Source organism: Oxyura jamaicensis, chromosome 7, assembly GCF_011077185.1.
Source record: "Oxyura jamaicensis isolate SHBP4307 breed ruddy duck chromosome 7, BPBGC_Ojam_1.0, whole genome shotgun sequence".
Lineage (NCBI taxonomy): Eukaryota > Metazoa > Chordata > Aves > Anseriformes > Anatidae > Oxyura > Oxyura jamaicensis.
In genome coordinates this window covers 19,277,986-19,305,854 of record NC_048899.1, presented here as the reverse complement: position 1 = coordinate 19,305,854, position 27,869 = coordinate 19,277,986, and the positions used below count along the sequence as shown (strand labels likewise).

At 46.2% G+C, this 27,869-nt stretch overlaps 1 protein-coding gene across 7 annotated transcripts in view; it reads right to left on the bottom strand.

Moving 5' to 3' along the window:
- LRRFIP1 (LRR binding FLII interacting protein 1) overlaps nt 1-27,869 on the bottom strand; it is a 103,540-nt gene that overhangs the window by 57,456 nt on the left and 18,215 nt on the right. For 4 of the 7 annotated variants that reach the window (XM_035331714.1, XM_035331715.1, XM_035331718.1 and 1 more), the window contains exon 2: nt 1,419-1,505. In XM_035331714.1, the coding sequence (XP_035187605.1) occupies nt 1,419-1,505 (87 nt within the window). Of the gene's footprint in view, nt 1-1,418; nt 1,506-8,441; nt 9,020-27,869 lie in introns of those variants that run through there. The other 3 variants (XM_035331716.1, XM_035331721.1, XM_035331719.1) reach the window with 3 other exon arrangements.

The window sequence follows — 27,869 nt, the reverse complement described above, 5'->3', positions numbered from 1 at the left end:
CCATACTTAGTTCGCAGCCCAAACAAAACACCTACTGTTTGTCTGCTGGAGCTCCCAAGGGCTGCTGAGCAACCCCATCACTCAGGCTGCAGGCACACCAGGATGCCTGACAGTACCAACGCTAATCCACGGTGCAGCCCTCATGGCCGTGGCCTGGGCTGCAAGAAGCATCCCTCAAAAAGCAGCAGCTGCAGCACTAAAGGGCTCCTCTCTTCTACGGGCACCGTGCTTGCAGCAGTGCCCCCCTGCAGCTCTTCCTTCTGGTGTGTTTGCAGGAACGTCCAACCCCGCTGCGGCTGCGGGATGCTAAGGCACATCCAAACGTGCCTCAGCTAGGCGAGGCACAAAGCTCAGCATGGGCAAACTGCCCACCAGCTTCTGTTCCAGGCTGTTCTGTTCCTTCTCTGCATCCCAAAGCACAGACGTATGCTTCTTCTTCCTACATAACCCCTCCTCTAAAATCCTCATTTCTTCCCTTTCCATCAAAACTTATTTTACTTGAATAAATTAAATTATGATTGCTGTTGACCCTGCTAGATCTACTCTGCTATTTCATTAAATTTCACTTCATTTTTGTTCATTGGACATCAACAAATGCAAGTCTTAAGCCCTGCTGGTTGTCACCACGGGGTTGGTCTACTTGTGCTCCCAGCTCCATTCGAATGGCACAGTTTCAGCTTCTGCGGCTTCAAAAAAACCACTGCTCCCAGCTTCCTGGAGTGGAGAGATTGCCATGCAGCTCATCTCCTACCCATCAAAACAGGAACAGAACTGGCTGTTTTGGTCTTCAGGATCATTCATGGCTATTCCTACACTGGAGGCCCATGATCTGCCCTGACACTGACTCGTAATTTTGCTGGTCATACAAAAACAACTGGCTTTTCCAAGGGTTTTGAGAGGCTACACTGGGGATTTCATCCAAACGCCCTGGAGAAGGCAATGTTTTACCAAGTTCAGTTTCCAACTGTCAGCCACCAAATTTTACCTCTGCCCACAGCAGACCATCATTTTTACGAATACGACAAGCCCAATTTCACAGCAACAAAGTGAAACGGCTTGCAAGAAGAGAGCTACAGGAGGGCCAGAAGTCTCCCTCCATATTTCCAAGGAAACGTTAGGAATTCACCCCCAGTGCACACACAAACAAGCTGCATACCTCAAAGTTTAATATTAAACAATGATTATGAGCTAACTGCTAGTGTTCTCTGGGAATTCTTATACCAAATTATTCAGTGAATTATTAACTGAATTAAAACTGTTGCCACAGTCCCTGTTTTTCCTAGCCGTTTTATTTGCTATCCTACGATAGCAAATAAAACTGAGGAGCACCAGCTCCTCTTGGACTGAAGTCTCAGCCAAGCACAGGCTAACCCTTTGTTCCAGGCTCCTGGATCGTGCCCCCAGCACCCTGGACGTACCTCCTTCTGCTGCCGCTCGAGCTCCTTCATTCGGATCTCCCGTGCCTCTGCCCGCGCTGCTCGCTTCGCCGCCAGCCTCGCTTCAGCCTGCGGAAAGGAACACAGCAGTGAAATCACAGCCGGGCGATCCGACGCGAAGCGCGCTCGTTCAGCAGGGCCCCAGATATGGAGGCTGGACTCGGCAGGGCTGTAAACACCCCTGTAGGAGTTAATTCCCTCCTGCAGGGAATGGCCCTGCCTTCCGTAACTTGTTGTGCTTCACCAGCAGGTAATGCACTCGCGTGTGGGCACTACCCCTGGTTAGCAGCCGCCTTGAGTAGCGCCCCGTGCCTCTTTAATTACCATTTGTGGGGCTGGAGAGGAAACGCTGCTAGGGAGAACGCTGCCGGATTGATTTATTTAAGAAAGGCAGGTCTTGCTTGTTTGTTTCCCCCCCCCCATGCGGTGCAATTGTTTTTTTATTGATGAGTTAATTGGACCCACAGCAAACACATTACATGCTGTTCTTCCCGACAGCTGACATGGTGTGAGCACACAGGCAGGTGCAGCGGCTTGGTGAACGCTGCTTTTCAGCACAACCAGGGCTGGAACCATGGAGGCAAGGGAATGGGGATCCCAAGCAAACACACCGGCTCCATCTGAGCATCCAGACATCGCCATTCAAGCCCAAACCTCTCTGGAGGGGAAACCTGCCAAGAACAGGCCTCCCACGAGAGCTACAGAGCTTCCTCATTTCAGCGGGGTTGGAAGTGCCAGAACGGGCTGGGAAGGAACATTTTTAATAATCTGGTTTTAATACCAGGCGAAAACAGGAAGCCTGATGTGCAAAGTCAGCTCGGCTTTGGTCCGGTGGGATTGCGAGCAGTGCATCCAGAGTAATTCAGGAGGGCTCGGCAGGGAGCAAGGGGGATCGCGCGCTCTTGTTGTTCTAGGAGGGCACCCAACTCAACTTCCTTGGCTCTAGAGCTGCTCCCTGTAGGCAAAGCACCTGTTTTGTTGGCAGGAAAAACTACAATATTATGCAGGTCAAGCATACAGAAAGTCAGTGCACCAGCTCTTTCACTAGTACTCCTGAACAGAAGGAAAACCAAAAGGAAAGAGGAAAAATAAAGGTATCCTGCCCACCCCCCAAAAATGTTCAACCACTCGGACCAGGAGGAAGAGGGATACAATTTTAGGTAACAGGGAAGGGCTAGGGAAAGCCAAGCAAAAGCTTGTGTACAGGAAGTCTGAGATCCCATAGTGTTGTACATCTTAAATCCTCATCAAAAATAACAGCAAAGAATCTGAATTAGACAGTCCCTTGGAGAAAAAAAAAAAAAAAAAAGAGAGAGATTAAAAAAATAATAATAATAACAGGCACATGGCCAGCAGACGTGGTATATATCTATAGATCTCAGGGACTGTTTCAGCTCCCTGTTGTGCACATGCCAAACATTTAAATGAAAGCAGTTTCTAATCCGTACACCCCAGACGCCTTCAGCTTGAGAAACCACTTGCAACACCAGAAAACCTTCTCAGAGGGTAAAAGCGTCCACTGCAGATAGAGCCAAGTGTTGGCTCGGCTCTTTTCGGCTCCTGACCTGAATTTTGAGGCAATTAGCTGTGCTCTGGAGAAAAACCATGAACACACCTGTGTGCCCTGCCAGGGACAGAGGTACATACCGGGCTGTGAGGTCTGCAAGCTGTTAAGACAGCCACTATATAAACATGCTCCAAGGCATGAAATCACGGTGCTGGAAGAAGTATTGGATTGACTTTACCTGATCTCTCTTTACCTGACAAGAAACCTAAATAACAAGAGGCAGCGCTGTGAGTGCAGGCCAGCCTCCGTGACAAGGACTGCTGTGTGCTGCTCGTCGCCAGGGGCTGTCGGGAGATTCCTCTGGTGCCAGATTGCAGCAGCCCTGCAAACACAGACCTGTGCGTCCCAAGGAAGGGGAATCCTGCTCCAGCTAATTAAAGATACTCGGAGGGAGATAGGAAACAGGAGACACAATACCTTCAAACAACGCCTTTGACTCCAATGAGCTTAGAGAAGCAATTGTTTGTGCTGTGAGTCTAAAGAAATATCACAAAACCAAAAATAAACAGCAACAAAAACTTAATCTGTATATGTATCTAAAAATGGTATGCTAAAAGCCCAGGTCTGGTGTTGGTGCTGGTGACAACATCAGTGCAAGTTATTTGCTGTATTTTTCTCATACATAAAACAAGGGACTCCGTACGCAGAACATACCACACAGTGCACAACTGCACAGCTTAACTTCACTCCTGCCAAGAGTGACAAAGTCAGGATTATTTGGATGTTAAAATGATTGTGGGGTATCTTCCTTATGAATTTCAACACCCAGCTGATCTCCCAAATTAGGAAAAACAGCTGTATGTAAAATGCAGATGCTGCGCTTTACACACAAATGTCCGCATTTCCCCATATGTTCTCCTTGCATTATAAGGGCCAAAGGATTCACACCCTTTTTACCTATACTGCACAAGTACACATTCTCCAGAATTGAGCACAACATACAATGAAATGAAGCAACTTGGAAAATGAAGGAAAAAAACAATATTGCAAGCCCTCCCTGAGAACAAGGCTTGCCCGTTCCCTAGATACCAGCACTGACTGCAGAGATTTGTTTTTTTGAACATCCCGTTAAATGGCATGTTACGTAGATGTGCATATATAGGACACGTTTTGGTTTTAAGTGCAATCCATGGGGAGCCCCCAATTTACTGTATTACAGCTTTGAAGCCCTCGCCTGCTCATACAGAGCCAATTTTCAAACCTTTAAGACACGCAGGAATAAAAATACATTTTCCTTTAGCATCTTGGATTGGCTCACGTCCTGGAACTAGCATATGCTTTTTATGAACTTTGTCTTTCCAGGACCACATGGCTCCTCAGCATTAAGTATCTGTCACCACAAGCAAGAGAATAAAATATTCCAGATCTTTTTAAATAGCTTTTGAATTAGGATTTTTTCAAGCTTAACAAATCCTGCCATTAGCCTGTACCCTACCGGCACCTCTGTAAGAAGCCAATGCAAGGTTATTCCATCCCAAGCACTAACCAGCACTTCCAAGGGACTCGCTCGTGCGGCAGGCACCGAAGCGTCAGAGACCATTACATCTCAGATGTGTTCCTCGGGGTGCCTGGGTGCTCTCCAGTGATCACCAAATTGTTTCCACCCCGGTTCATGACACCACCAGCTCTTCTGTGCTGGACGAAGGCACTTTTCATGAACGAGGCCATCGTTCTCTAGAGCTTTCACATCCGCAGCAAAGTAAGATGACACGTGGCCGGCAACGCGCAAGGAGGACAAGATTTCCATGGTGTGACCGATCGATCCAGCAAGCAATAAATCCTGGTGCCAGCCACGCTGACAGCGCTTTGGTTCAGCATGAACACAGCTAATTTCGTTACCTTGGGCAAGGTCAGTTTAGAAGGACTTTTCAGCACTTCAGGCACTTTGAGTTCCTCTGGAGGGTAGGCAACAGCTTCGAAGTACTCGCCTGTACCCAGAAAGCTGCTACCAAAGAGCAACAGGTCAGCCAGCGGCACGAGCTCCATGTCTTACCGCAATGGTTCCCAGCCCTTCATGGCTGAGGCTGTCCACGAGCCTTTGGAGAGCATTTTCTGGCAGTTTTCCTGCACACAAGCACAGCCCACCTGCCAGCAGCAGCACAGCCAGGTGCTGCAAACACACGAAGGATCGTATCCTGATCTCCACTGCCACTACAGACTTTAGGCAAAGGCATAAGAGGGTCAGATTTATTATGGACCTCTTCCTCAAAAGCAGGAGCACGACTCAGCTTGTCTCGGTTCATCACACCACACATTTGGGCTGCATTTTTGCATTAACAGCTCTGCTATAAATACTCGGTTTCTTGCACAGCCTGCAAAGCATGGTATGAATTCTGCCTTTCACCCCGTGCTGACCACTCCAAAACAGGCTCTGCCTGAACGGCCCTGGCCTCCCTCCAGCCCGAGCACTCCAAGAGCAGACTTGAGTCGCCCGTACTCTGACAAGGGACACAATGCTGCTCAACACACCTCCAGTGGCGATGAGTACAGGCAGACTTTGAAAATTCAGAGAACTAAAGCTAAAATGAGAGTCTTGAGGCTGCTAAAATAGCTATTTAAGGGATTTGAGATGAGATAAATCACTAAGACCAAAGGAAGCAAATCTTAGAACCATCTAAAATTCACTACCAACTCCGTGAGTAACGCAGGCCTCATCAGATGTGACAGATCACTGGCAAAAACATACGAGTAAGAACACAAAGCCTAATTGCACTCATTAAAGAGCTTTTGTAACTTCCCTTTTATGAAGCATTGTGCATCTGACAAAGATTGCTGGCGGCTTCAGCTGAACTGTGCGTGTCATCCAAAAAAACCCACAGGGGCTTTTGCAAAGCCCCGTGGGCAAAACGAGAGAAGACGACAACCACGCTGCCGAGAGGAGCGTGGAGACTCACAGCAGTTGAAAAAGAATCGCCTTAATTCAGGGAAGTCGCTGCTCTCCAAGTACACATCCTGCATTTTTGTCATTTCAGTGCAATTGCCCGCAGTGATTTATAGCTGCAAACGCCCTGCGAAGTGCGTGTTGCTTTGGTCTGTCCTCTTGCTCTGCCCCCCACAGCCCTGCTTAATGCTCGGTTTAGTGTTCAAAGGAAGATCCAGCCCTGCGCAGCAGATCTTTATCGTGCACAAAGGAGTTCAGCACCTTCAGCCCCTGGCAGCCTGCGACCTGCTTCGTTACTGCTGTGCGACGCCATCCAAGAACAAACAGACGCTGGACACCAGCCAGGCAGGGCCAGCAGTGTTTCCTCCCCCTGTTTGCCCCACGGGGCTGCGGGGAGAAATGGGAATATCCACAGCTGTGGGGTCAACCTGTGCTGTGCCCAGCACCGATGCACGAAGCACAATGCTGGAGGAAGCGGGGACTTCCCGGCCCTGAGCACGGCGTCCTCTTGCTCGGGGAAGCTGGATGTCCATTATCGTCCCGACGAGAGAATTATGGAGGTGACTTGGTTAGGTAGAGGCTGATGACACACATCCTGAAGGTGTGCATTCGCGGAGCTTTTCCTTTCTGCAGCGTTCAAGGGTTCATTGTTAAACTGGAAGCCCCAAGAAATAGCCAACAAAGGCAGGAAATTATGCTGCTTTTTTTGAGCACTGAAAAAAATTATGTTGACTTACCGCACAGCTACGTGCATAGAAGGTTTCAATCTATACAAAGTTCTCCTTAAATCCAACGTTCTCAAAATGGTCTGCTTCTAAGGCTAAAAATTAAGATTAGGTTTGTTTTTTTGTAATTTGTGGAGGGCTGAAGCATTTGTTTGCTTGCCAGCACAAAACCATATTCAGAAAGCTCTCTGATCCCAACGCCGCAGACATTTTAAGACATATGTTAGCCCGACTAAATGATACCTGCAAACCCTGCAACAGCTATTACATATTTCTGTAACAGCTATTCTCAGGCTGAGTTGCTTGCCAGTGAGCTTTAGAGAGAGCCAGCAATTTGCATTTGCTGCAAGCACAACTTTTCATGGGTGCTGCCATCCCGGTCCTGTGTTCTGCAGGTGAAAGCTTTTTCCTCAAGCGTTGCACAATGGTTTGCTCCCTTTACGTAAGTCACATGCTTCACTAGCCAAAAGAAATCTGATAAGGCTTGTTGTACTTCTCAAAAATGTAAGGCTTATTTGGACAAGCAGCACCTGACTTGCAATATCCCCATAGTGCAGCAGGCGCACGTATTTACCGCAGGAAACCCGCAGCACTGCTGTCCTCTACCTCCTTGCCACTCGAGCAACAAGTGATGGAAACCAGCGAGCTCCAGAAGCTGCCCCAGAATTATCACACGCTCTTTTACCTTGAAACGAGGCTGTCTGGAAATGACTTCTGTGGTTAGAGGTCACTCACCTGCATTTTTTTGCATCCGAGTTGGGATTATAAATAAATACACTTTGCACCATTTAATCATCTGATGGCGAGCCTGTGAATCACGCAGGGATTGCTCAGCCCACATCCTGCCCAGCTTACCTTTCTCTTACATGCAAATGGCTCAGAGGGCAGCAGGTTCGCCTAAATATAAACCAAGGATTTCTTGCTAAGCACCGCCGACCAGCACCACCCTTTAGGCAGAGAGGCCCATTATGGACTTGTCTGACAGCTTCCCTCTGAACCACGGAGTGACAGCGAGGAACGAGGAACGGGGAGAGCGACAGCTCGTGTCAGCAGCTGAGAAATCCCTCCTTTAAAACTTCATGCAGGCACACGGCTGCTTTGAAACTTCATGTAGGAAGCACAGAACCAATTCAGCTGGTGTATCTGCTCCCATACCAAACTGAGCAGCGAGCAGCTTACATTTTTGTGCTTTATTTTTGAAAAGCCTTAGAAAATTCCCGGCATTTTGCAGAGCTAGCTGCCTGTGACTGTCAGTCAGGGGCAATAACAGGCACCTTACTAGCTGCAGAGCTGCTGTGAATTACACACATGCCCAAAATAGGGCTAAATTCTCATAGACTGTTCCAAATCATAGAAAAAAATACATGTAAGAAAACCACAGAACTTTCTCTAAGCATCCACAACCATCATGCTTGAATTCAGGAAAAGGCACAGGCAGCTCTAAGAGTGGGGCAGAAACATGCAGGAAGCAACCTCACAACACAGCGGAGCCGAGCAGCTTGATAAATGCCCAGGAACCTCACGGCACGCAGGGGACTGTAAAGTACCGGTGGGACTACAGGCGCTGTCCCTGCTGGGCTGAAAAAAACCCAAACCACAAAGGTGTTTTTTTTTTTTTTGTTTTGTTTTTTTTTGTTTGTTTTAAGGCACATTCAGTGCAAACGCACACCAACGTGAGGGGAGTTGGCTGAAGGCTGAGCAGCCTGGGAAGAGCTGAACAAGTACAGGTGCTTCCCCTGCCCCTGCCCCGCTGTGATTTTGGGGCAGCCGGGGAGCCCTGGGCAGCAAGGCAGCCCTCCCTCCCTCCCTCCTTGTCCCCCTGTTTGCCTTACCAGTTTCTGAGCTTCTGGGCTCAGGCAGTCTGCTTCCGTCTGCATGGCCGCAGTCTGTTCTTCTCATGAAAAACCGAAAGAAAAAACTGAAAGTGGTAACATATATCCCCAGTGCTAATCGCTAGGTCCCTGCTGGGGGGCACTCAGCCCTCCTGGCGTCCCACAGGTGCCGGCACAAGGCTCTGACACCCCGGGGACAAAGTCCAAGCCCGGCTCCTTGCTCGCTCCGTGGGCTGCCGGCGCTCGGCTCTGAGTCAGCAGCGTGCGCGCAGCAGCGACAGGCAGCTGCAGCCCCGTCCCGAGCCGTCGGGCTCCATCAGCAGCCTCAGGATGTCACGAGCAGTGCAGCAGCTCGCCCGAGCACGCCTCGGGGTTTCCTTGCGGGCGGCAGCTTCCATCGGGCGCGGTGCCAAGATCTCCCCCAGACCCAGGCAGCTTTGGCAAAGCAGTTGGTGTCAGTGCTACTGGAAAGCGCTTCCCTTCAGCAGTTTATGGCAGGGAAAGGATTGTGAGGGTGGTTTCCAAGCTTCCCGGGCTCATAACCTCCTTGATAAATGCCAGCAACAACTGAAACTCCCTGCTCAGTGCATGGCCGCCCTCTGGGCAGCACATCCAAGCCGCGTCTCAGAGCACGCTGGAGATAACACCCAGCAGCACTAGAACAGATGCCTACGCGTATCTATTCACACGGCCAGCATTTGCATCTCAGAAATAAACCACCTAACTGTTGCTAATTTGCTGCAATTATATCAATATGGTTGTGTAGAGCTGAGCTTAAAATGAGTGATCTGAGCTGGATGCTCCAGCATTGGCTCGATTCTTTAAGAAACAGAAATTACATGCTAAATAACAACAAAAAAAAAGCAATCAAAAAACATCTTCTAAGTCTCAAGGTGCTGCCAAACAGCAATTGGTAACACTGGCTGGACAAAAAAAAAAAAAAAAAAGGAATTCTGTGTTTCAAGAGGTCTTTGGTCATGAACTAGATGGGACTAAATTGTGCTGGGGGGACACAAAAAAAATCAGGAAAAGAATTAGAGAACACAGGTGTTTAAGCAGCACTAAATGGGTCAATACCTCAAGATCTACCTAAGAAAATGTGATGAATAGAGCGGAGACCCTGTCTCCAAAGACATTAGTGCCACCTCGATCCCACCCGATTTGATCTGAGAAGCAGAGGCAGGGCAGGAGGAGGACCAGAGTGCCAGCAGCTCATCGCAGCCACTGAGATTCCGCAGCAGCAACAATAGCAAACACCACGAGTCATCTCTTCCTGGCACCGGCTCTTCTTGGGCTGTCGAGAGGCAAAACAGGGCGCTCCCTTAGCAACTAAACTCTGCTCACTCTTTTCCTGGTCACCGGCAAAGGTTGGGACCTCGTGCAGCCTCCACCCAGCAGCTGAGCTCAGTTTTTCCATGAGCTGCTCACCTCGCACCGAGAAGCCGGCTCTTCACCCTGGCAGAGCACCCTGTTCCTGCATCTTCCCTGCCGCTGACAATGTTTTAGCTAATTATGGAAGCGCTGGCACTATTTTGCATTCAGAGGGTAGGATGCTGCCTGGAGTCGTTGGCAGGCGCTGGACACAGCCACGTCCCGTTGCTCCTGGAAAGGCTGGGCACATGCATGGGAAGGCTCTGTAGGTGTGAAACTGGTTCTCTGCCTTCCATCTGACTCTAAAGGCTCCTATTTCTGGAACCTGCAGGTATTTTTTCCCCTTAACCAGTGTTTTCCTTCATTACAGGGTAAAATACTCAATCTTGCTTTAAATTAAATATCTGAAAAAAGTGAACAGACTTAAGTCTACTTCTAGTGTGTGCATAAAAGCAGAAAGAAATTAACTGATCTAAATAATACGTGCTCCTGTGAAACAGGAAAATAATCACATGCCTCAAAGCTGTGTATACATATAAATATTAACTAGAAAAAGTCAGGCTTAAGCTTCTCTGAATGATGATAATGGGAGATTCAAAGATGCACAGTTGCCTTGTGTTCAGTTTCTTCTTGGTAAAGGTAAACTAGCTAGGATCCACTAGCGGCATGCCTGCACAGCAAGACGTGAAATGGTCAGCAAAAGGGAGGCCCAGCACACGTTGCGTGCAGCTCAAATTCAGTACAGACCAAACATCCCTAACTTATGTTTAACACTCACCTATTTCACTTCCCTGAGCAGCTTGTACAGGAGCTAAGCCAATGTAACGTGTTCAGGAAATGCTGCCCTACTCAACTGGTACAAAACACAGCCCTAAGCCCTTTATTTCAGGCTGATAATGCTCCTGCCTACTGCATTTCCCTTGCCCTCTGCCAGTAAGGGCAGAGGATGCCAGAAAGTCCCAGTGACCTGAGGAAAAGCGAGTACTGCAGGTCCTTGCATGACCCAGGAGCCCAATGAGGAGCAGAGTGCCTCGTTCTGTGGCTGCAGCCTGGTGGTGCTGCTTTTCTCAGTGTCCTCAAGTCCAGCACAAGTTACCTGGGTTTCCCCTGCAGCGCTCAGCTCCTCACCTTGGTGCTGAAAAGCCAAGCAACGCAGAGACTCAAAAACCAAAGGCAGATGTGAAGCGCACCTCTGGGTCATGGCAGTTTGCCCCACGGTAGGACAGGAGCCAGGCCCTTGCGTTAGTACTGCAGGAAAAATGTCTGTCCTTACAGGTAACGGTTTCAACAGAGAAGGAAAGGAGATCGATGTTAACTACATCAATCTGAAGCATCAGAACTCAGCATGAAGAAGTATGCTGAATTCTCTGATAACTGACAATGGGTAATTTGTTATGGTTTCCTTGATTAACAAGGATTAGCCTCCGCTGATATTTATTGGCAAATCTGTGCAGTTTTTGTAGTGTCACTAGGAAGACACACTAGCGATGCAAGTACTTCCCATACAAGGCCTAAGTTACTGAGGAACCCCCCCCCCACCTTTTTCTGATTACTTCTCAAATCAATACAGAACCCAAGATGTTTGTTTTCACTTGTTTTACTTGAGAAAATACTTCATGCCTCAGGGTAAATCACAATAAACAAGTGCTATGGACCTCCAGGTTGAACTCAAGGACCAGGTGGTCATTCCAGTCATCACCAACTTCCATTTCTCAGCGATACGGATCTAACAGCGTCCAAAACACGAGCTGGAGCATGGCTGAGCTGATCTGACACACAGTGGGGTGTATTCTGCTCGGACAGGCCAGCAGGTGCTGATGGATTTCCCAGGAAGGGGAACCCTGCAGCCACGTACACGCTCTCCTCCTCACCTCTCCTTCCTCCTGGTGCTCGTGCCCCAGGGTCTTCGTCAGGCAGGGTGAAGTGAAAAGCAAGCACACACAGTGCTGGAGCCACGTGAGCCAAGCCACAAGCTAGGCAGGCAGCGATGCTCAGAGCTGTGGCTTACCTGATGGCTTGCCAAAGCCACTTAGCACCGCTGAGCTGGTTGCAGCAGCTCTGAGTCAGGGAGAACTGCTGGGTGACTCGGGGAGCCTGAGGTACTCACAGCAGCCAGACAGCACAGTCCGAAAATAGACACTACTACATTCCTACACAAATGCAGGCCTAAATCCTAAACATCCAGTTCAGAAAACTGCAAGGAGAAGTGCTTTGAAACAATCCCTTACCTACAACTGCAAAGTAATTGTGTCATAAGGAAGAAGGAAAGATCACAGCCATTTCTGAGGTAGGTTACAGTCATCCATAAAATGCAAACCAATTCCATTAACCTCTCCTCCAACACAGGTCACACCCAACTGGTTATTTTTTGTCTTCAGGGCGTGTTATGCCAGAGCTGCTTTCTGCAGGGGCCTGGAAGCAAGGCTTCAGGTTGGAATAAAGTAGTCAAAACCTTTTGAGGTAGATTTAAACACCAGAAAAGCCTGCAGCATACAGCACAGTGGCTCCAGCTTGGACCACACTAGTATCAGTTCTTAAAATCAGCAGCCATATTGCAATAGTGCCTGTCACCTCCATATGCAACTCAGCTGGTTTTACTTACACCTACAAAAATTCTGATGTGTATTGTCTTTGTCATCTTCAGGTAGCATCTCTCAGCATGCCAGCATTGTCTCTCTACAGCATGTTTATTACTTGCACTGTCTGTTCCCACCATTGGGAAGGCCAGTCTCATTTTACAGAGGAAAAAAAAAGCTGGAAAGCACTTTGTATTAGTAGAAAAATTTGGTTACTCAAGGATTTTTTTCTCCCCTCCCACCCCCTCCTCCTCAAGTTTGTAATCTTGTTCTTCTCATGTTCAAGAATGTCTATAAAAATCTACAGAGTAACACCCTTCTGAAGTCATGAAGGCAGAAAAAAACGACTCATGCATTTCACTTCATCATTTCTGTCTGCTGTGGGCACCCTGGCACCCTCGCAGCTCAGCTGGCAGAGTTAACAAAACCTCCTTGTAAACTGTAACCAAGGCAATGAACTCAAGTGTACACAACTAAATGCTTCTTAGGAAAACAATGTCCGGTTTTCATCACCAAAATGTACGGCCAGTATCAACAGATTATTTTCGATTGAGGCTAGAAGGCGGCACAGCAAGGAGGAGGAAGGAAACTGCTGAAAGGCCTAAGTGCTTCTCGGCACGGTGAAGTCAGACGAGCTGAAGTCATGCTAGAGGGGAAGCTGGGAGGCATCCGTGGTCTACTATCAGCTCCGGGAACCCATTTAACCCCCAAGCTCAAAAGCAACAGTCAAAAGTGTTTTGTGCCTGAATACATTCATGCCTTGCTAACATCACAGAGTGTCAGGAGGTTGGAATACGGATGCAGGCAAAGTTATGGGATCTTTCCTTTCTAGAAGAGCCAGATTTAAGAATACCTCCTAGAAACTCCCTGACTGACTCAAACTTTTCTGTCCCTTTGCTTAATAATGGGAAAAATTCACACAATTTTAAGGTATCAGATGAAAACAATGGGTTTTGGTTAGGAACATCCCAGAGAGCCTGAGGATACAAATACCTGTGTGAAAAGCATATGCAAAAGAGATCCAAGCAAAATATTTCACTTGTAAACCAAAAATGCCTCTCTGCTGGTGGAACCACGTTGTTGGGCCTTGTCAGCTCCCAGGCTCTGCCTCAAACCTACGGCTTTAAGAGCTGGAAGCTCCATTAACTATTTCAACCACGGTGGGAAATTGTGAGAACTGAAAGACCGAGAGCAATCCCAAAGAAGAGCAAGCAGAAGTGCAAAGGTGCTGCCCCTGATACTGCCCCGTGGGAGGACCATCAGCTGCAGCAGCTGGGAGTTGGTAAAAGCCAGATCTAGCAATTCAGACTTTTAGTTAAATATAATTATGGTTTCGGACCAAATACTTGACCTTCATCCTCACTACGGAGGATAAACCAGCACGCCACCTCAAACGTCGGGTGATCCTGCCTTTACCTTCCATGTAACTACAAGGCCGAAGTTCGGTGGGAGATGAAGTGATGCTTTCTTGTGGAAAGTTTTTCTTGCATGGGTGTCCCAAGCTCGACTTCTCATTTTGTTTTTAAAGTTTTTTCTGAACCCCAGAGCTTTGTTTTTCTCTTTGGTAACTCCCAAGAGCTAGGAGCAGGGAGTACGTACAGGCAGACATTCCCCTCTGGCATGCCAATGGTGCTAGCACGAGTTATCCGTGTTTAACGGGTCAGCATTCTTGGTCTCCTCGCTCAACATCTTAAGCCAAAGGCTGGGAAAAGAAGGAGGAGAAGAGACCCACAGCTAATGAGGAATTTACATACAAACACTGTCAGCTTTGGAGAAACATTTGCTTATCCATTTGCCTGGAAACTCATCTCGGAGAGATAATTCAAGCATGTGACCAGGAGCTGGGACGTTTTGTTGACACAGACCTTTTTCCCCATAAATGAGGGGAACGTTTACTTCGCAGAACGCTGCGGTGAACACTGCGTACGCTTCCACAACATCAGAGACAATTAAGGAGTAGCATCCTACTTCATAAATTACATTTCCATGTAGTCACAAAGGGCTGCTGCTAAAAATACAGCCTAAACAATAACTCTGCTCCACCAGAAGCCTGCAAAAGTAAATCCTAAGGTAAGGATTCGATCCTAAAACATCTGTAAAGAGTGGATATCCTGCAACAATTACCACAGACCCTAGTAGGGGTTGAGAGGCATCTATTCCTTTAGCAAATGTTTTGGTTTTTCAAACCCTAAAGTATGGAGGGGAATATTGTGGCATTCTCGAGTTACCAGGGAGGCTGGTAAGGTGTCTTTTCCTCTCCTAGCTGCTCAAGTAATTCATGCATGCTACTCATACAGACCTTGCAGATGAGTTCTTCAGCAGCTTGCTCCTGGTGCTGCCCCTGGCGCGATGCAGTGCCCCTCGTGTACCAAGCCTCCAGCTCAGCTGCAGCTTTGGCCGCAAGCTGGGCTCTGCTTTAAGGCAGAGCTGGGCTCATGGTAGGAGGGACGGTGCTCGAAGCACCTCCTTCAATTTAAACAAACCCCCTCCGCGTGGAAACACTGGAGAGTTTCAAGGCGGCTTCAGAGGCGACACTGAGGAGAAACTTAGTTGACAACTAATCAGCTCTGCAGGGCCCTGTAAAAACATTCCTGTAAGCAGCAGAGCCTGCAGACTGGGAAGGTCGCTGGTCAGGAGCATAAAGCCATCCTAAGCTATCAGTCTGTATACAGAGGGCATACCACTTTCACAGCTGCTGAGCACTACGCGCCCTGCCCCATTTTCCTCCGCTGATAAAGCACAACAGGGAGAAAAGCACAACTCCAGGGCAGGAGCTGGCTGGCAGCCCTGCAGAAGCACGCTGCAGCTTTGAACCCGAGCGGTTTTCTATAGGCTGCGCGTTTGGCAGAGCACCAAGGCAGTATCAGCTAACCGCATGTAGGTCACATCTTCAATTAGTGCTTCCTCCCTAAACGGCTCTAGTCACTAAGTGGCTGCTCCCACCAGGGAAGAATTTGGATGCCACTCCACAGCTGTAATCTCAGGGAACAAACCCATGAGCTTTGTACATCCCATGCAAGACTGCTCTCATGTACTTGAGCTCAATTCATGTAAAATAGTTTGGAGGGAGTTGATGCTGACCTTGGAAAAAGCGGGGTCATTCACTCATGTAAACGGATCAGAACTGTTGAGTCTAGCAATGATGCCCAGAAGGAAAAATACAACAAAAACCAGCCAAGTGACAGCCACAGCAAGTTCTGGAGTTTCACCAGAAATGCATGAAAAGCTTCCCAGTGTCATCTCCTGAAATATTAATTCACATGAAGCTGCATTCAGTGCTCTCCTCCACTTTCTTTCCCTAAATTCATTTTTTTATATAAAAGAGAATTTCCCTTTTCAAGTAAGGACACTGACCCTTTTCAGTTCTCCCTATCAGCACCATTTTGCAATGACTTAACCACATTTAAAATTTAGATAAAACTGAACCTCAAAGAAACACGAGCAGAATGGTGAGTTCCAAAGTACTTTAAATAATGCACTTCTGCTTGATTTTAAAGCATTTGTAATAAGCCACACCAAGTTCACTGCGGACTTTAGAGGACTTAGAGCAATCTGGACAGAAGAGGGTACCTAAAGGAGATAAGAGCTTGTAAAACCCGTCCCACAGTAGGTCTGGAGTTAAGCACTCCTCAAACAGACTTGACATCTTTACTTAAAAACACATATCTGGCATTCCTAATTTATTTTTTTGGAGGGAAAACTGCATGCCTGCTATAATACAGGCAGGAGGGTTATTACCCAGGTAGTGCTAATGACTTGGTGGCACGCAAAACTAGACAATTTTTGCTTAAACTATATATGAAGTGAGAGATGGAAAATAAGTTACAATCTTAAAGGCTCTGCATTGTCTCTAGCTTAATACCTTACTGTGATGCTACGAATGGAAAGAGTTGAACTGCATTTTGGTGTTCCACTGCTGCTTCTTCACTGTGAAAGTGAAGCTGCAAGCTGAGTATATTTCTCACCACGGCTGGTCCACTGGCACACAGAGGTGGCAGAAAGACTTTCAGCGAGGAAGCACACATGCAAAAATGAGTTCAGCCATTGGTACCCATCAGCAAAAAGCAAACATGTTTGTCTTGAGCACACTCCTGGAGAAAGTAAGCACAATAACCAAACTGGGAGCCTGCAGTAAACAGCAGCATTTCAGGCACTGCTTCACAGCATAAACACGGGCTGGGGAGGGCTCCAGGGCTGGGCGAGTGCCAACATCTTTTTGAATATGCACATAAACAGTTTTTGTTCCTGACTGGTACAAATATTTCAAATATAAATAAGAACTGATATTCAGAGACTGCTATGAGCAAATGTTATCAGTGATGACCAGAATGTGGTACCCACAGAACTCCAAACTTCACCTGGATAAGAGTCAGCAAGTCTGGGCTCTGCACGTTTAGAAGGTTAAAATTGTCGGTACAAACCTCAGCAGCTGCTTAGAGCAGTGTTCACAAACTATCAGTCGAGGAGAAAAAGACCCTGAAATTTTTAAAATAAAGGTTACTGATACTGCTTTAGGAGGACTGAAAATACTGCAGACCAAATGAAGCACATGGTGAGGTATGCAGAAAACATAACAGGTAAAACAGATGATGAGTATCAAATGAGAGCGCACAGGAAGGAGGGGAAATAAGATGCTTGTGAAAAATAAAAGTCTGGAAGGGGGAAAAAGGCTTAATAAAAGTACAGGAGACAAGTGCCTATGACACCCAAGCTTTAATAGCCATACTCCAGTTCCTGTATACAAACTGTTATTCCTTAGGATTAACTCAGGAATGAAAGAAACTTGTTGCTCCTCTTCCCTGTTTCTTAAGTGTCTGTTTCATATCTGTTTGAACAAATCAAGGCCAGCCACTGCCACAGCCAGTTACTTAGTGTTACTCCTGCAGCAAAGACAGAAGCAGCTCAACACAAACAAAGATCAAATTTTAAGTCCAGTAAATCATTAGTAAAAGTGAACCTACAGACACCAATTTTATTTATTATTCCTCTCTGAGCTGAATGCCATGGGTTAACCGTGCTGAGGCAGGTAGAGGCTTTTTCATTTGCAAAGACGTCACTCTGTCTAACTGAGAAGCAGAGCTTGCCTACAGAAGGCACAGCCCCAGGACAGCAACTGCACTTCTGGATTTTCTGCGCGAGGAGCCCTCAGAGAGACAGACCAAAAGAAGGCAGGGCTAGGGCTGAGACAGTGTTTTCAGAAAAGGTTTTTACTCATCACATCGCATAGAGTTGGACACAACAAGTACGAGACTGAAAAGCTTCCAACGCCCAAACAAACTCCGAGGTGGTGCAAGACTGGAGTTAGATCATGTGAACTGCTGGTATTTGAGAATCACACTTGTGTGGGGCCCGCGTGTTGTGCAATAGGTCCGAACAATTTGTCTCACTACATTTCAGTGGGATGCTTTTGGAGAGCTTCGTGCCAAGAGCTGGGTAGTGAAGCTGCACAGGTCTTTGCCGTCGGTTAGGAACGATTCAGAACTACACTGTGCTTCAGTTCCTTGCCCAGCGAACAGAGATTATACATCCCTCTGGAGGAAAACCAACGCACGAGGGAGTAGTTTGAAATCTTCACACAACATTACCCAAGTTTTACGCCAGCAGAACAACTGAGAAACTCCAAGAAAAGATTAATCTTCTGCACAGTTAAGTTGTTTGTACTGAGTGGGCATACAGGAGAGCACACGGGAAGGAAACATTGCTCTCATTTGGAATTTAGCTTTCAGAAGCAACTTGTGTAATGTAGCAGCTCTCTGCGATTGCAGAGGGTTATTGCTCGAGCAATAGCCCAAGAACTGCAATGCAGAAGTGCTGACAGCAGGAGAAGAGGTATGAGAGAGAGTGTAATTCGGTCAGTATTTCACGCACTTGCCAAGTCCAAAAGAGACAAATGTCATGATACAGACTTGTCTCTACTTCTGTTAAAAAAAAAAAAAAAAAAAAGGCAAATCATACTAGCTGCCAACAGCAGAGCAGTGCAACTTCCTGAAAAAAAAATAGTAAACACTTTTTAAAAAAATAAACAGATTCGGTCCTCTTGAAATAAAAGAACATTCTAATTTCCCATTATGCAGTGAGGCAAGTCTTCAGGTCAGTCTCTCATCGAGAAGGTCACAGGAGTCCTGGTGATGAACTACTCCATACAGTAAGGCCAAGAATGAACTTCCAGCTCGTTCAAGCTGTCCTGAAACACGTAAGAGGGAGTAGCAATCAAACAAAGCAAACATTTTGTGTTACTAAACAGACAGTACTTCACCCACACAAAGCCGGATCCCTGAATTTCCAGCATGTGTTTAGTTACCTGAAAATTCAGTCACTGAGGATGTGGATGAAGATTATTTGCACTTTTTAAGTTGACCTCAGGATAACAGAGGATAAAAGACCACAGAACAAGGTATATGCCTCTGTATTCTTACTAAGGATGTGGTAATTCAGCCTTCCTTATATTATTACCCCTAACAACGGCATTTCAACTACTTATGTGAAGAATAATAATAAAAAAAAGCAGAAGCAAACCAGCAAAGGTGGCAGAAAGAAAAGGATGTTTAGTTTGTATTAAGCTTCTATGTCCTCCCTCCACAGAAATGCAAATCCTACTTCACTTCATTTTGCCAGTAATTTATTTTTGGTATCCTCATTCTCAGCTTCAGTGCTTTCAAAGAGCTCTAACAAAACCTATGCATTTTTTTTCTTTAAATACCAGCCATCCGAAAGGTATCGGCATCTGCACTCAGCACTTCACTACAGCAGGAAAAAAAACACACAGCATATCAGGAGGTTTGAAATATTGTTTCTTGCAGGCTGCCACAGCCATCTGACAGCTCTGCTTGTAAGCGAGTAAGTCAGCAGAGCATTTTGGTCACAGTTCTGCTGCTTTACGTAGGAGCACCTGGGAGCTCAGAGGCTGGGGACTTGGCTAAATCCTCCTGCAGAGGCAGAACCTCCTGCAGCACTCGCCTCCTGCCTCCCTGCCCAGTATTTTGGGAACTGTCTCACTCACCAGAGGGAAGGTGCAGGAGCAGGCTGGGCAGTGGGAGCACCCCTTTGGCACCCACCTGCTGCAGGGACGTCGAGGCTTGTGGGGGCAACGTCCTGGCTCCCCAGGAACAGGTCCCATACAAGCTCGTGGCTCCAACAGGGGCTCCCTGAGAGCTCGGATGGCCCCTTGTGCTTCCCTAGCTTTTTAATCCAGCTGTCACAAATGCAGTTACTCAAAGCCACAGACATAGAAAACACACCTGGTTTTACAGGCACTTCTGAGGGTACGAGCTTTGCCAGTGTGTTGAAAAATATTAATGTCAAATATTATTAATGAGCACAAGGCAGCTTGCTACTAAAGCTAGAGTAGGCTTTTAGGTTATACACCAAAAAGCAGTGAAGTTATACATGTGAATAACTTCCATTTGTTCTCCTAGGTCTGACAGCAGGTCAGGATTTTTTATGGATGGTAACATCTCAGAAAAGATTCACAGCAATATACAAAAGGTCTTAACTACTGCCACATCACCTTGCACAGCCAGCTAGTACAAGGGTTTAGTGTTTAAACCAAATAAAATGCAGAGAGACCACCTCCAAGAGCCCTCCACATCACCAGAAGCAGAGATAATGTAACAGGTAGTAATCACCCGTGGCTCCTGAGCACCAGTTAAGCTGGGAAGTAACGGAGCTCCTGGAAACCAGAGCTGCTGCCTGCAAGGAAAAACATCTCCTTGTGGTCACTGAGAATTCTCCATGACCTTTCCCAAAAAAAAACAAACACGGATAAATGTTTGTCCCTGTTGCTCCCAGTCAGGCTCTGCCCACCTGCTCCTCCCTGGCAGTCGCATGGGGGTATTGCAGCCACACACTTTATGAAGCACTCCTGTCTCCCGCAAGGCACCGTGAGGATGAAAATCCGTGCTCGTCCAGCCAATTTAACACAAAAGAAGAGATCAGTCAGTTGAGACTTAAAGGAATGAATGACAGACTTGTACAGCAGCTCACAGCAAACACTGACAAAGGAAGCAGCACTACCTCTTAAATGATCTTTTGAGAGACCTAAGAATGGCTGCTAATCATAATTGTCTAAAAATTGTATGAATAAATTTAAGATAAATAAATTGACTTATGGAAGGACTTGCTTGTCTTTCGTTAGGAGAGCACTTTAAATACAGTATACAGAATCTGCAGACATTGCCTGGATCTACGGAGCACAACTTGCTGGGAATGGAAGCGGTAAATATAGCATACAGCTTGGACGTACTCCATCTACAAGTAACTGAGAAAGCCTATTTTCACCTCGCAAAAGCATTTAGCACTACTTTATGTCTAGCCAATGCTGATGAACAGGCTTGTGAGCTATTTATGCTCAGAGATAAAGGTGCCAAAAAAGGTTTTAAAAAACCTTGAGGTCATCAAGCCTTGCTCTATCTAGGAGATGCAGTGTTCCAGCTACACAGCCTCTCCTTTGCTAGGAGCTGTATGAAGGAGCAGAAGAAAGCGTGCCAGGGAAGTGATGCTCAGTTTCTCTGAAAAAACACTTAAACAAGTGAATATGGAAGCTGGGCGTGCTGAGTATTTGGCCAACATGTGAACGCGTTCAGCTTATCCATTAGGTAACAGCAGGTTTAGGATTTCTGCTAAATAAAACACGTGGAGCTGCACAATTTTACACCATCATGCAATTAATGAACAGTCACCTCGCAGCTGGTTAGTGGCACCACAAAAAAAATCACATAGCTGCTCCACTCGCACAAAGAAAAGGCTGCAGAATTATATGGTTACTAACTCAATAGGGCTTTTGTGATTCTGACGTCAAGGTTATCTGAAAACAGCCTCAAACGTTCAGAGGACTTGTTCCAGTTGCGCTAACGGCTCTCCGGCAAATGCCACAGTCAGCAAAGTCAGCTTCACTGCAAGCCTGTGGTACCGAGATGGGGAAAGCCATCCGAGTGTAACTGGTTGTGCACACCCCATAGTGTCCGCAGCAAGCTTGGGAAAAGCAAGGTAAGCTGTCTTCAGATGGGCTAAGTTCTAGTACATGGCAAGATTTATGACAGAGGTAAGGACAACGAACAGTCCAGGTTTTGACAGATATGCCATTATAACCATTCTGCTGCAAGCAAAATGCTCAGAGGTGCTCACGGGGCTGAAAGAGCACCTCTCAAACCACCACGGGGTGACACACTGCACCTGCAGAGACACTACAGCTACTGGCCTGGCAGCTGCCGGGACAGGAGGAAACATGAGGCACCAGAACATCGATCCCAAAGCCATGCTCGATAACCAGAACTCAGAATGTCAAGTAATATTTTTAAGTCTGTCAAATACCCCATGCTCCAAATAAACCCCATACCCCGTTCCCCAGCCAGCAGCTTCTTCCCAGGGCAGCTGGCAGACAGTTTATCACAGACACAGCTGCTTTGCAGGTGCGTTGTGTCCATGCTTTACCTGGGAGATGCCACTTCTAAATACCATTACAGAGAGCACAGCCACCTGAACGCCCACTGCAAAGCATGTAACACCTACCCTACAAGCATACCGTGCTGATGCTTCCAAGTCTGCCTCTCCGGTGGCCACTTGGAAGCAGAAATTATTTGTCATGGCTTGCCCTCCCCTGACAGAAGATTTTCCCACTAAAACACGAGGAAGCCAACCATTATTAAGAGACCATCATGAAATTCCCCTTGGTTTGCTCACCAGGCTCAGGTTTAACACGTGTGGAGATAAAACACCCCGATTAAGCATAACAGAATATCATTACAGCCCCTTTGCAGTATTTACAGTCTGCGAAGATATCCATTTCTGCTCTCTTATTTATACAAAATCCTGTTAACTGTTCATGTTTTGGTGGCACACAGAGACCAACTGAGATCACAACTCCCCTGCATTACGTCGAGAAGACCAAACCTTTCATTAAATGAGCGTATGAATCCACACCTCAGCAGACTAACCCTGCCAATGCTGCCCTGTACTGCTGAACAGTTCTTAACTCCTTCACAGCACTGACACTAAAAGGAAAACACATTGGTGAGCACCCCCTACCAGCTTCAGCTGGAACAGCCACACTTTAGCATGCAACATGTCCTCAGCACAGGTTCCTTGCTGCTCATTTGGCATAACTGATTACTAAGCAGGCCTGAAAACCTTGACTAAAGGTTTATCCTCTGCAACGCACTGTAATTGTTACAGACAATGCAGGTCAAATAGGACACCGGTACCGTTACTGGATCAACAGTGCCCAAATCAGCCAGCACCCCCATTAAAATCATTTCTTAGTCAATCAGGATGTTTGCACTGCAGCACACTTCTCATGCTATTCGGGTGTTGCTCTGATAATAGTTTATCAGTAGCAAAGCAGGTGACAGCCTTAGCGTGCTGCTACCAGAACCCATTCCTCCCTTTCACGGGGATTCACACGGCGCAGCTCCTACCAAAGAAAGCAAGCCTTCTGCTGCAGTCGCAGTGAGACAACATACTCCCATCTCCTTCCAAAACAACGACCACACAGCTTACACCCTAGCTGTCTCTTCTATGAGGACATTAAAGGACACACAAACCGTTTAGTGCCTTTTCCTCCTCAGATAGATTTCGTTAGCCCTGTAAATTTTGAGTAAGTATACTGCTGAGAGCATTGATCATCTGCTCCACATAAGATGCCATCTATTTGACCTTTTAAATTCTGCTATGATATAACATCTGACCCAACAGCAGCCATCCCTCAGCACCACCAAGCCCGATGAAGGGTTTGCTTTTCCTTAATGATGTGCAGGATTGAACTTCTGCCATGTACTTACATCAATTTCACTGGAGTGGAAAGAACTCTAAATAGGCTGATTATCATCTATCCCATAAAAACCTCCATCCCGAGAATCAATGAGGTGCACAGCTCAGCCCACAGAGGCAGCTGCAGAAGCTGGAGTGGTGAAGGCTGTGACTTTTACAAGAGGAATTCACACATTTCTACCCTGCTGAACCAGTGCCTGCTGCGCCATTCCCCTTTCACAGCTCGTGGGCAGGCACCTCTTGATCCCATCTCCTTAGGGCATTAACACGCACTGCCAGCAAGGCAGCTGCCACTTGCCCCGCTGCATCCTGAGGGACGAGGAAAGGTCCATTCTTAACGAGGTGGATACGAGTGACAAGGGACAGATGGCAGAGGCGTACTCACCATGTGCTTCTCTCTCAGCAGGAGACACGCTGCTCCAGAGATCTGTTGCGCTAAAAAGCAAAATCAATCTGACTTGGAGTGCTTACTGATTCCAGGGGATACTCCTGGACAACAGATTGCCGTCTGCTTCTCCTTCGCTCAGCTCTCAAACCCAGCAGCAGAGGAACAACAGAAGGCTGCACATCGCTCCTGCCTCATCCATGAGCTATCCTGTAGGTTGGTAAGGAAACGATCGCTGTTCGTTCCCCTGCGGTATCTCAGTGAGAAAAAAAAAATGGCCATCACGTTCCTGCTGTGAAGTTTCCCCATGACAACCCAGCTGATTTGTGCAACGGTATTTCTGTATTAACAAAAGGAACAAAAGATCGGGAACAAAAGAAAAATTGAGTAAGAGAGGGGAAAAAAATCTACTGCTGGAAAGATGACTGAATTGTTAAAAATGGAGTCCAACTTTTTATAAAGAGTACAGGCTGCACAACCAGCATGTTCTTTGACTTGTACTAAATATAAGTACCTGGCAGACGGGGAAGAAACGAGAATAAGTACAGTTTATTGCAAGATTGAAGACCTGATCTAGTTATGAGACTAATGAGGAGAAAACAAATTTAAGTGCTGACCTATAGTTCTAAAATTAGTTTGTTAAATGCATTTACTATGAGCAAATGCCATTCGGATGACATGAAACTCAAAATAGGGCTCTAGAAAGCCGTGCATGTTTCCCAAAGCATGCACCACCCTCCAAAACTAGATTTCTTCATGTCTAGAAGGTATTTATGCTCTTCAGTTACATGCTGCTGGGGGTTGTACGGGCTCTTCTAGGTGCTGCTTATGCTATGGCAACCTAAGTACAAGCACTGTGGCTCAGCTGAATCCAGAAGGACTGCCCACAGCCTTGAAACTAAAACCACATGTTCAACTGTCAGTAGAGGCAGAGGTCTGGTAAGTATAGCTTGAATATTATATCCCTGATCCTCAAGAAGCACCAGAATTAACAGTATGCAACTGTGCTTTCTCTACTGCACAAGCTGTATATAAAAATAGTCTTTCCTCCTTCAATCAGCCTTTCATTCTTCACAGTGACATTTAAACCTTTTATGCTACAGGGGTGTTTCATCCTGAATTCAGCACAGTTCTTGCTCATTGTATCCCTCACATGTGTTCACCAAAACCCTAAAAGAGCATCGCATTAGGCTCACACTGCGTGTATCTCTCAGACACCCTCAGTCCCAGCTCTCCAGGCAATGGTCCATCCACACATTACTGGGCTTTCTAAGAAACTGTTTCAAAGAGAAGACAAAACACAGTTAAATACAAGAAGCTTAAGAATCCTTTATTTTTGTTAAAAATGTACAGACTGATTCTCTTCTCATTACCACTGTCACCAGTGAATGCTCAGACCAGAAGCGATGAAAGTTGCTTTTAATACCTATACCTAGATTTTCAGTCTCACGGACACAAACCTTCACGGATCATCTATCTAAAACATTCAGAGAACACGGGATCTCTACAACAGTCCCATTGTTAAACCCTTGGTTCCTGAAAGGAAGGGGTGGGGTGTTTTGCTTCAGTGAGCCCTGATGGGTTGAAGCCACACTGGAGAGAGGGGCACAGCCTGAGCTTCCCCTCTAAGGTCTCCAAGCTGAGCCTTAACTGCATGAAGCAAGAAGGAATGTAGACAACGGCAGAGATGGGGGCATGTCAGAGGTGGTTTTGGGAGACCTAGTTGGTCAAGAAGAGCTTTTAAGGATCTGACCCTTTTGATTTCCAATTCCCCATGAGTCAATAGGCTTTAAAATGTTCATGCTGCTCCAGAAAACCTATGGACAAAGTGGTCTGAAGGAAGTAGTTATTAAGCTCTATCAACACAGAGGTATTTATAGAATACTGTATTTTAAGAAGGGCAGTGTCTTGATTTTTCCAAGTTTAACCTTACACCAACATCAACAACAGTCTACATTAAGATTTGTTTTAAAAAAATACATTTTAAGAAAATGCCCGCTATACTAACAGTTAAGCGGAGTCTAATAAAGTTTTGGTTATTACTTTTTTATGTTTGTAACTGACACTCAGTTTGCTCACATACCTGAGTATTCAATATTCCGAACAGAAGAACAAGTGGCTCACAAAAGCAACTAACATGCTAAAGTAATAAGTCTCTCTCTCACCCTGCTTAAGCAGAAGATAAGATCTGTAACTCCGGGAGCAGTAGCAGCAGCTCAGCCCTACAAAGGAAAATCTATACAGCCTAAATTCTTCATGAGCGCTTGATTTCATCTGAAAGAGTGGTTTTATTCTCAACTTCAGGGCTGGAAGCCACAAGAGCATTTATGCTGCAAAAAGCTTCTCAGAAGCACAGCAACGTATTCTTGCTTCCACTAGAAAAACCAGCACCTGCCTAAATTTCACTTCCTTTGCACAGAAATAAGGCTCTCGCATCCTAGGGAACAAAGCTCAACTGAACAAGAGGGTCTGAAAGCATTTTTCAGCTTATCTCCCCGACTCCTTCTGCAGATGGGCTCTCCAATGCCACAGACCTCACCAGCCTCAGCAGTTTGGCTGGTTCTGGACTCGTGCAGACCCGTGGAAGCTACAGAAGATACAGTCATCTCCAGCAGTTAACCTGTAGTTCTCAGTGCTTCCTCCTCTGGGCTGCATCACTCTGCTTACCTGTCAGGGATGACTGCAATGCCCTCTCCTCAGCTATCACGACCCTAGGTGGAGGTGGAAGGGAAAAATGCAGCCATCTAGGTCAGAATTAAACCAATTAGTTTATCTTGATGACTTATTTGTTAACTTAGGAAATGATGCATGGACCCCATCTTGAAATCCAAGAGTTGCTAATGGTAAAATAACAACCAAAAGTGTAAACTGTAAGGAACAAGTTGAAGTTAGTTTAATTGACGATATAAGGAACCAGGACTGTAATTTATCAGTCCCCAGAAAATTACGTGACTGTTTTGGGTGTTTCCTGTTTCCTCATGCAACCAAGACAGAAATGCAGGCATAATGACTACAGGTGCAATGACACACAAGTGTTTCCATACTGCAGACAAAGGAATCTCAGACTTAGTCGAGCATATCAACCATAGTTTTTTTGTGGTTAAAAATCTACAAATAAACATGCTGTATTTTAATGAATAAAACATTAAATAACCCACATGTAACCCTAAATTAAACTGAATAAATGCCAAAGGGACAGGACCAAGACAGCTTTATGGTCTAGAATTTTAGCATCATCTTCTTGATAAGTTCATTCAGAGGAAGTTGTAAAAATACTCTCCCCCCCTCACTTACACGGGGTTTGTGGTGAGTAGGTAGGTGGTGATTACCTTTCCACTATGAGGAAGAGCGCTAACCAACAGCCCGCTCACAAGCCTGCCCCTCAGACCGAGATTATTCCAGTGTGAGCAAAAGGCCACAATCTTGAGATCTGTACAAAGCCACAAAGAGAGGGAGTGTGAACTTCTCTCACCAAGAAATCCCAGCAGCTTCAAGAACCTATCCCAAGGTTGACAGCCAGGTTTCTTTTCTGCATCTGCTCAGTCCTAAGCATTGCTGCAAGCATCCAACTGCAGCAGCATCTGCCTTGGTACCGATACAGATCTGGCAGCTGGAGATCCCACTAACAATCGTCTAAGGCTTTCATTCCCTTCCACAGTATAATTTAAGTTTATTCCAGGTGCTAAGGTAACTCATTTCTGCATTCAGACAGCTGTATTCAAGTATCCTCTATGTCAAGTCTGCAGTCTGAGGAGAAGTGAGTGGAATACAAGTAGCAAAAGACCAATGTGGAGTTACCTAATTCAGCATTCACTTTGGGCTGAAAAGTGTCAGCTGTTGAAAGTGCAAGCTGTCAGAAAAGATTTCCTCTGAAATCCTACTTGGTAATGGTCATCTCAGTACGTGTGCCAGCACTGCCTCTCTCATTTCCAGAAATCTGCCTAAAATCTGGATGTTCACGTTTGCAGAATCATTACTAATTTAAGCAGTTCCAACTGAGCAGCTAAAATTGAGTAATTCTTCTAAATTCCAATGTGGTAGTAAGAGGAAAATTATTTTTCCATGTGCTCAGATATTTACACAGCCTTACTTTTGGTATGGTAAGCTCTTTAGCTCTTTAAGGATTTATATTCAAGCTATAGAAGAGGAAAAGGAAAATTTGCTGCACCATACATTCCTGGTAAACCAACTGTGGCTTTGAATGCCATACTTCATATACTTAAACTCACTAAGAAGCAATTTTATAAATAAAAATTATAAATAAAATAAGCTGCAGCTAAAAAACAAAAAACAGTTAATAAGACTGAACTAATGTTAACTCTAATCTACAAG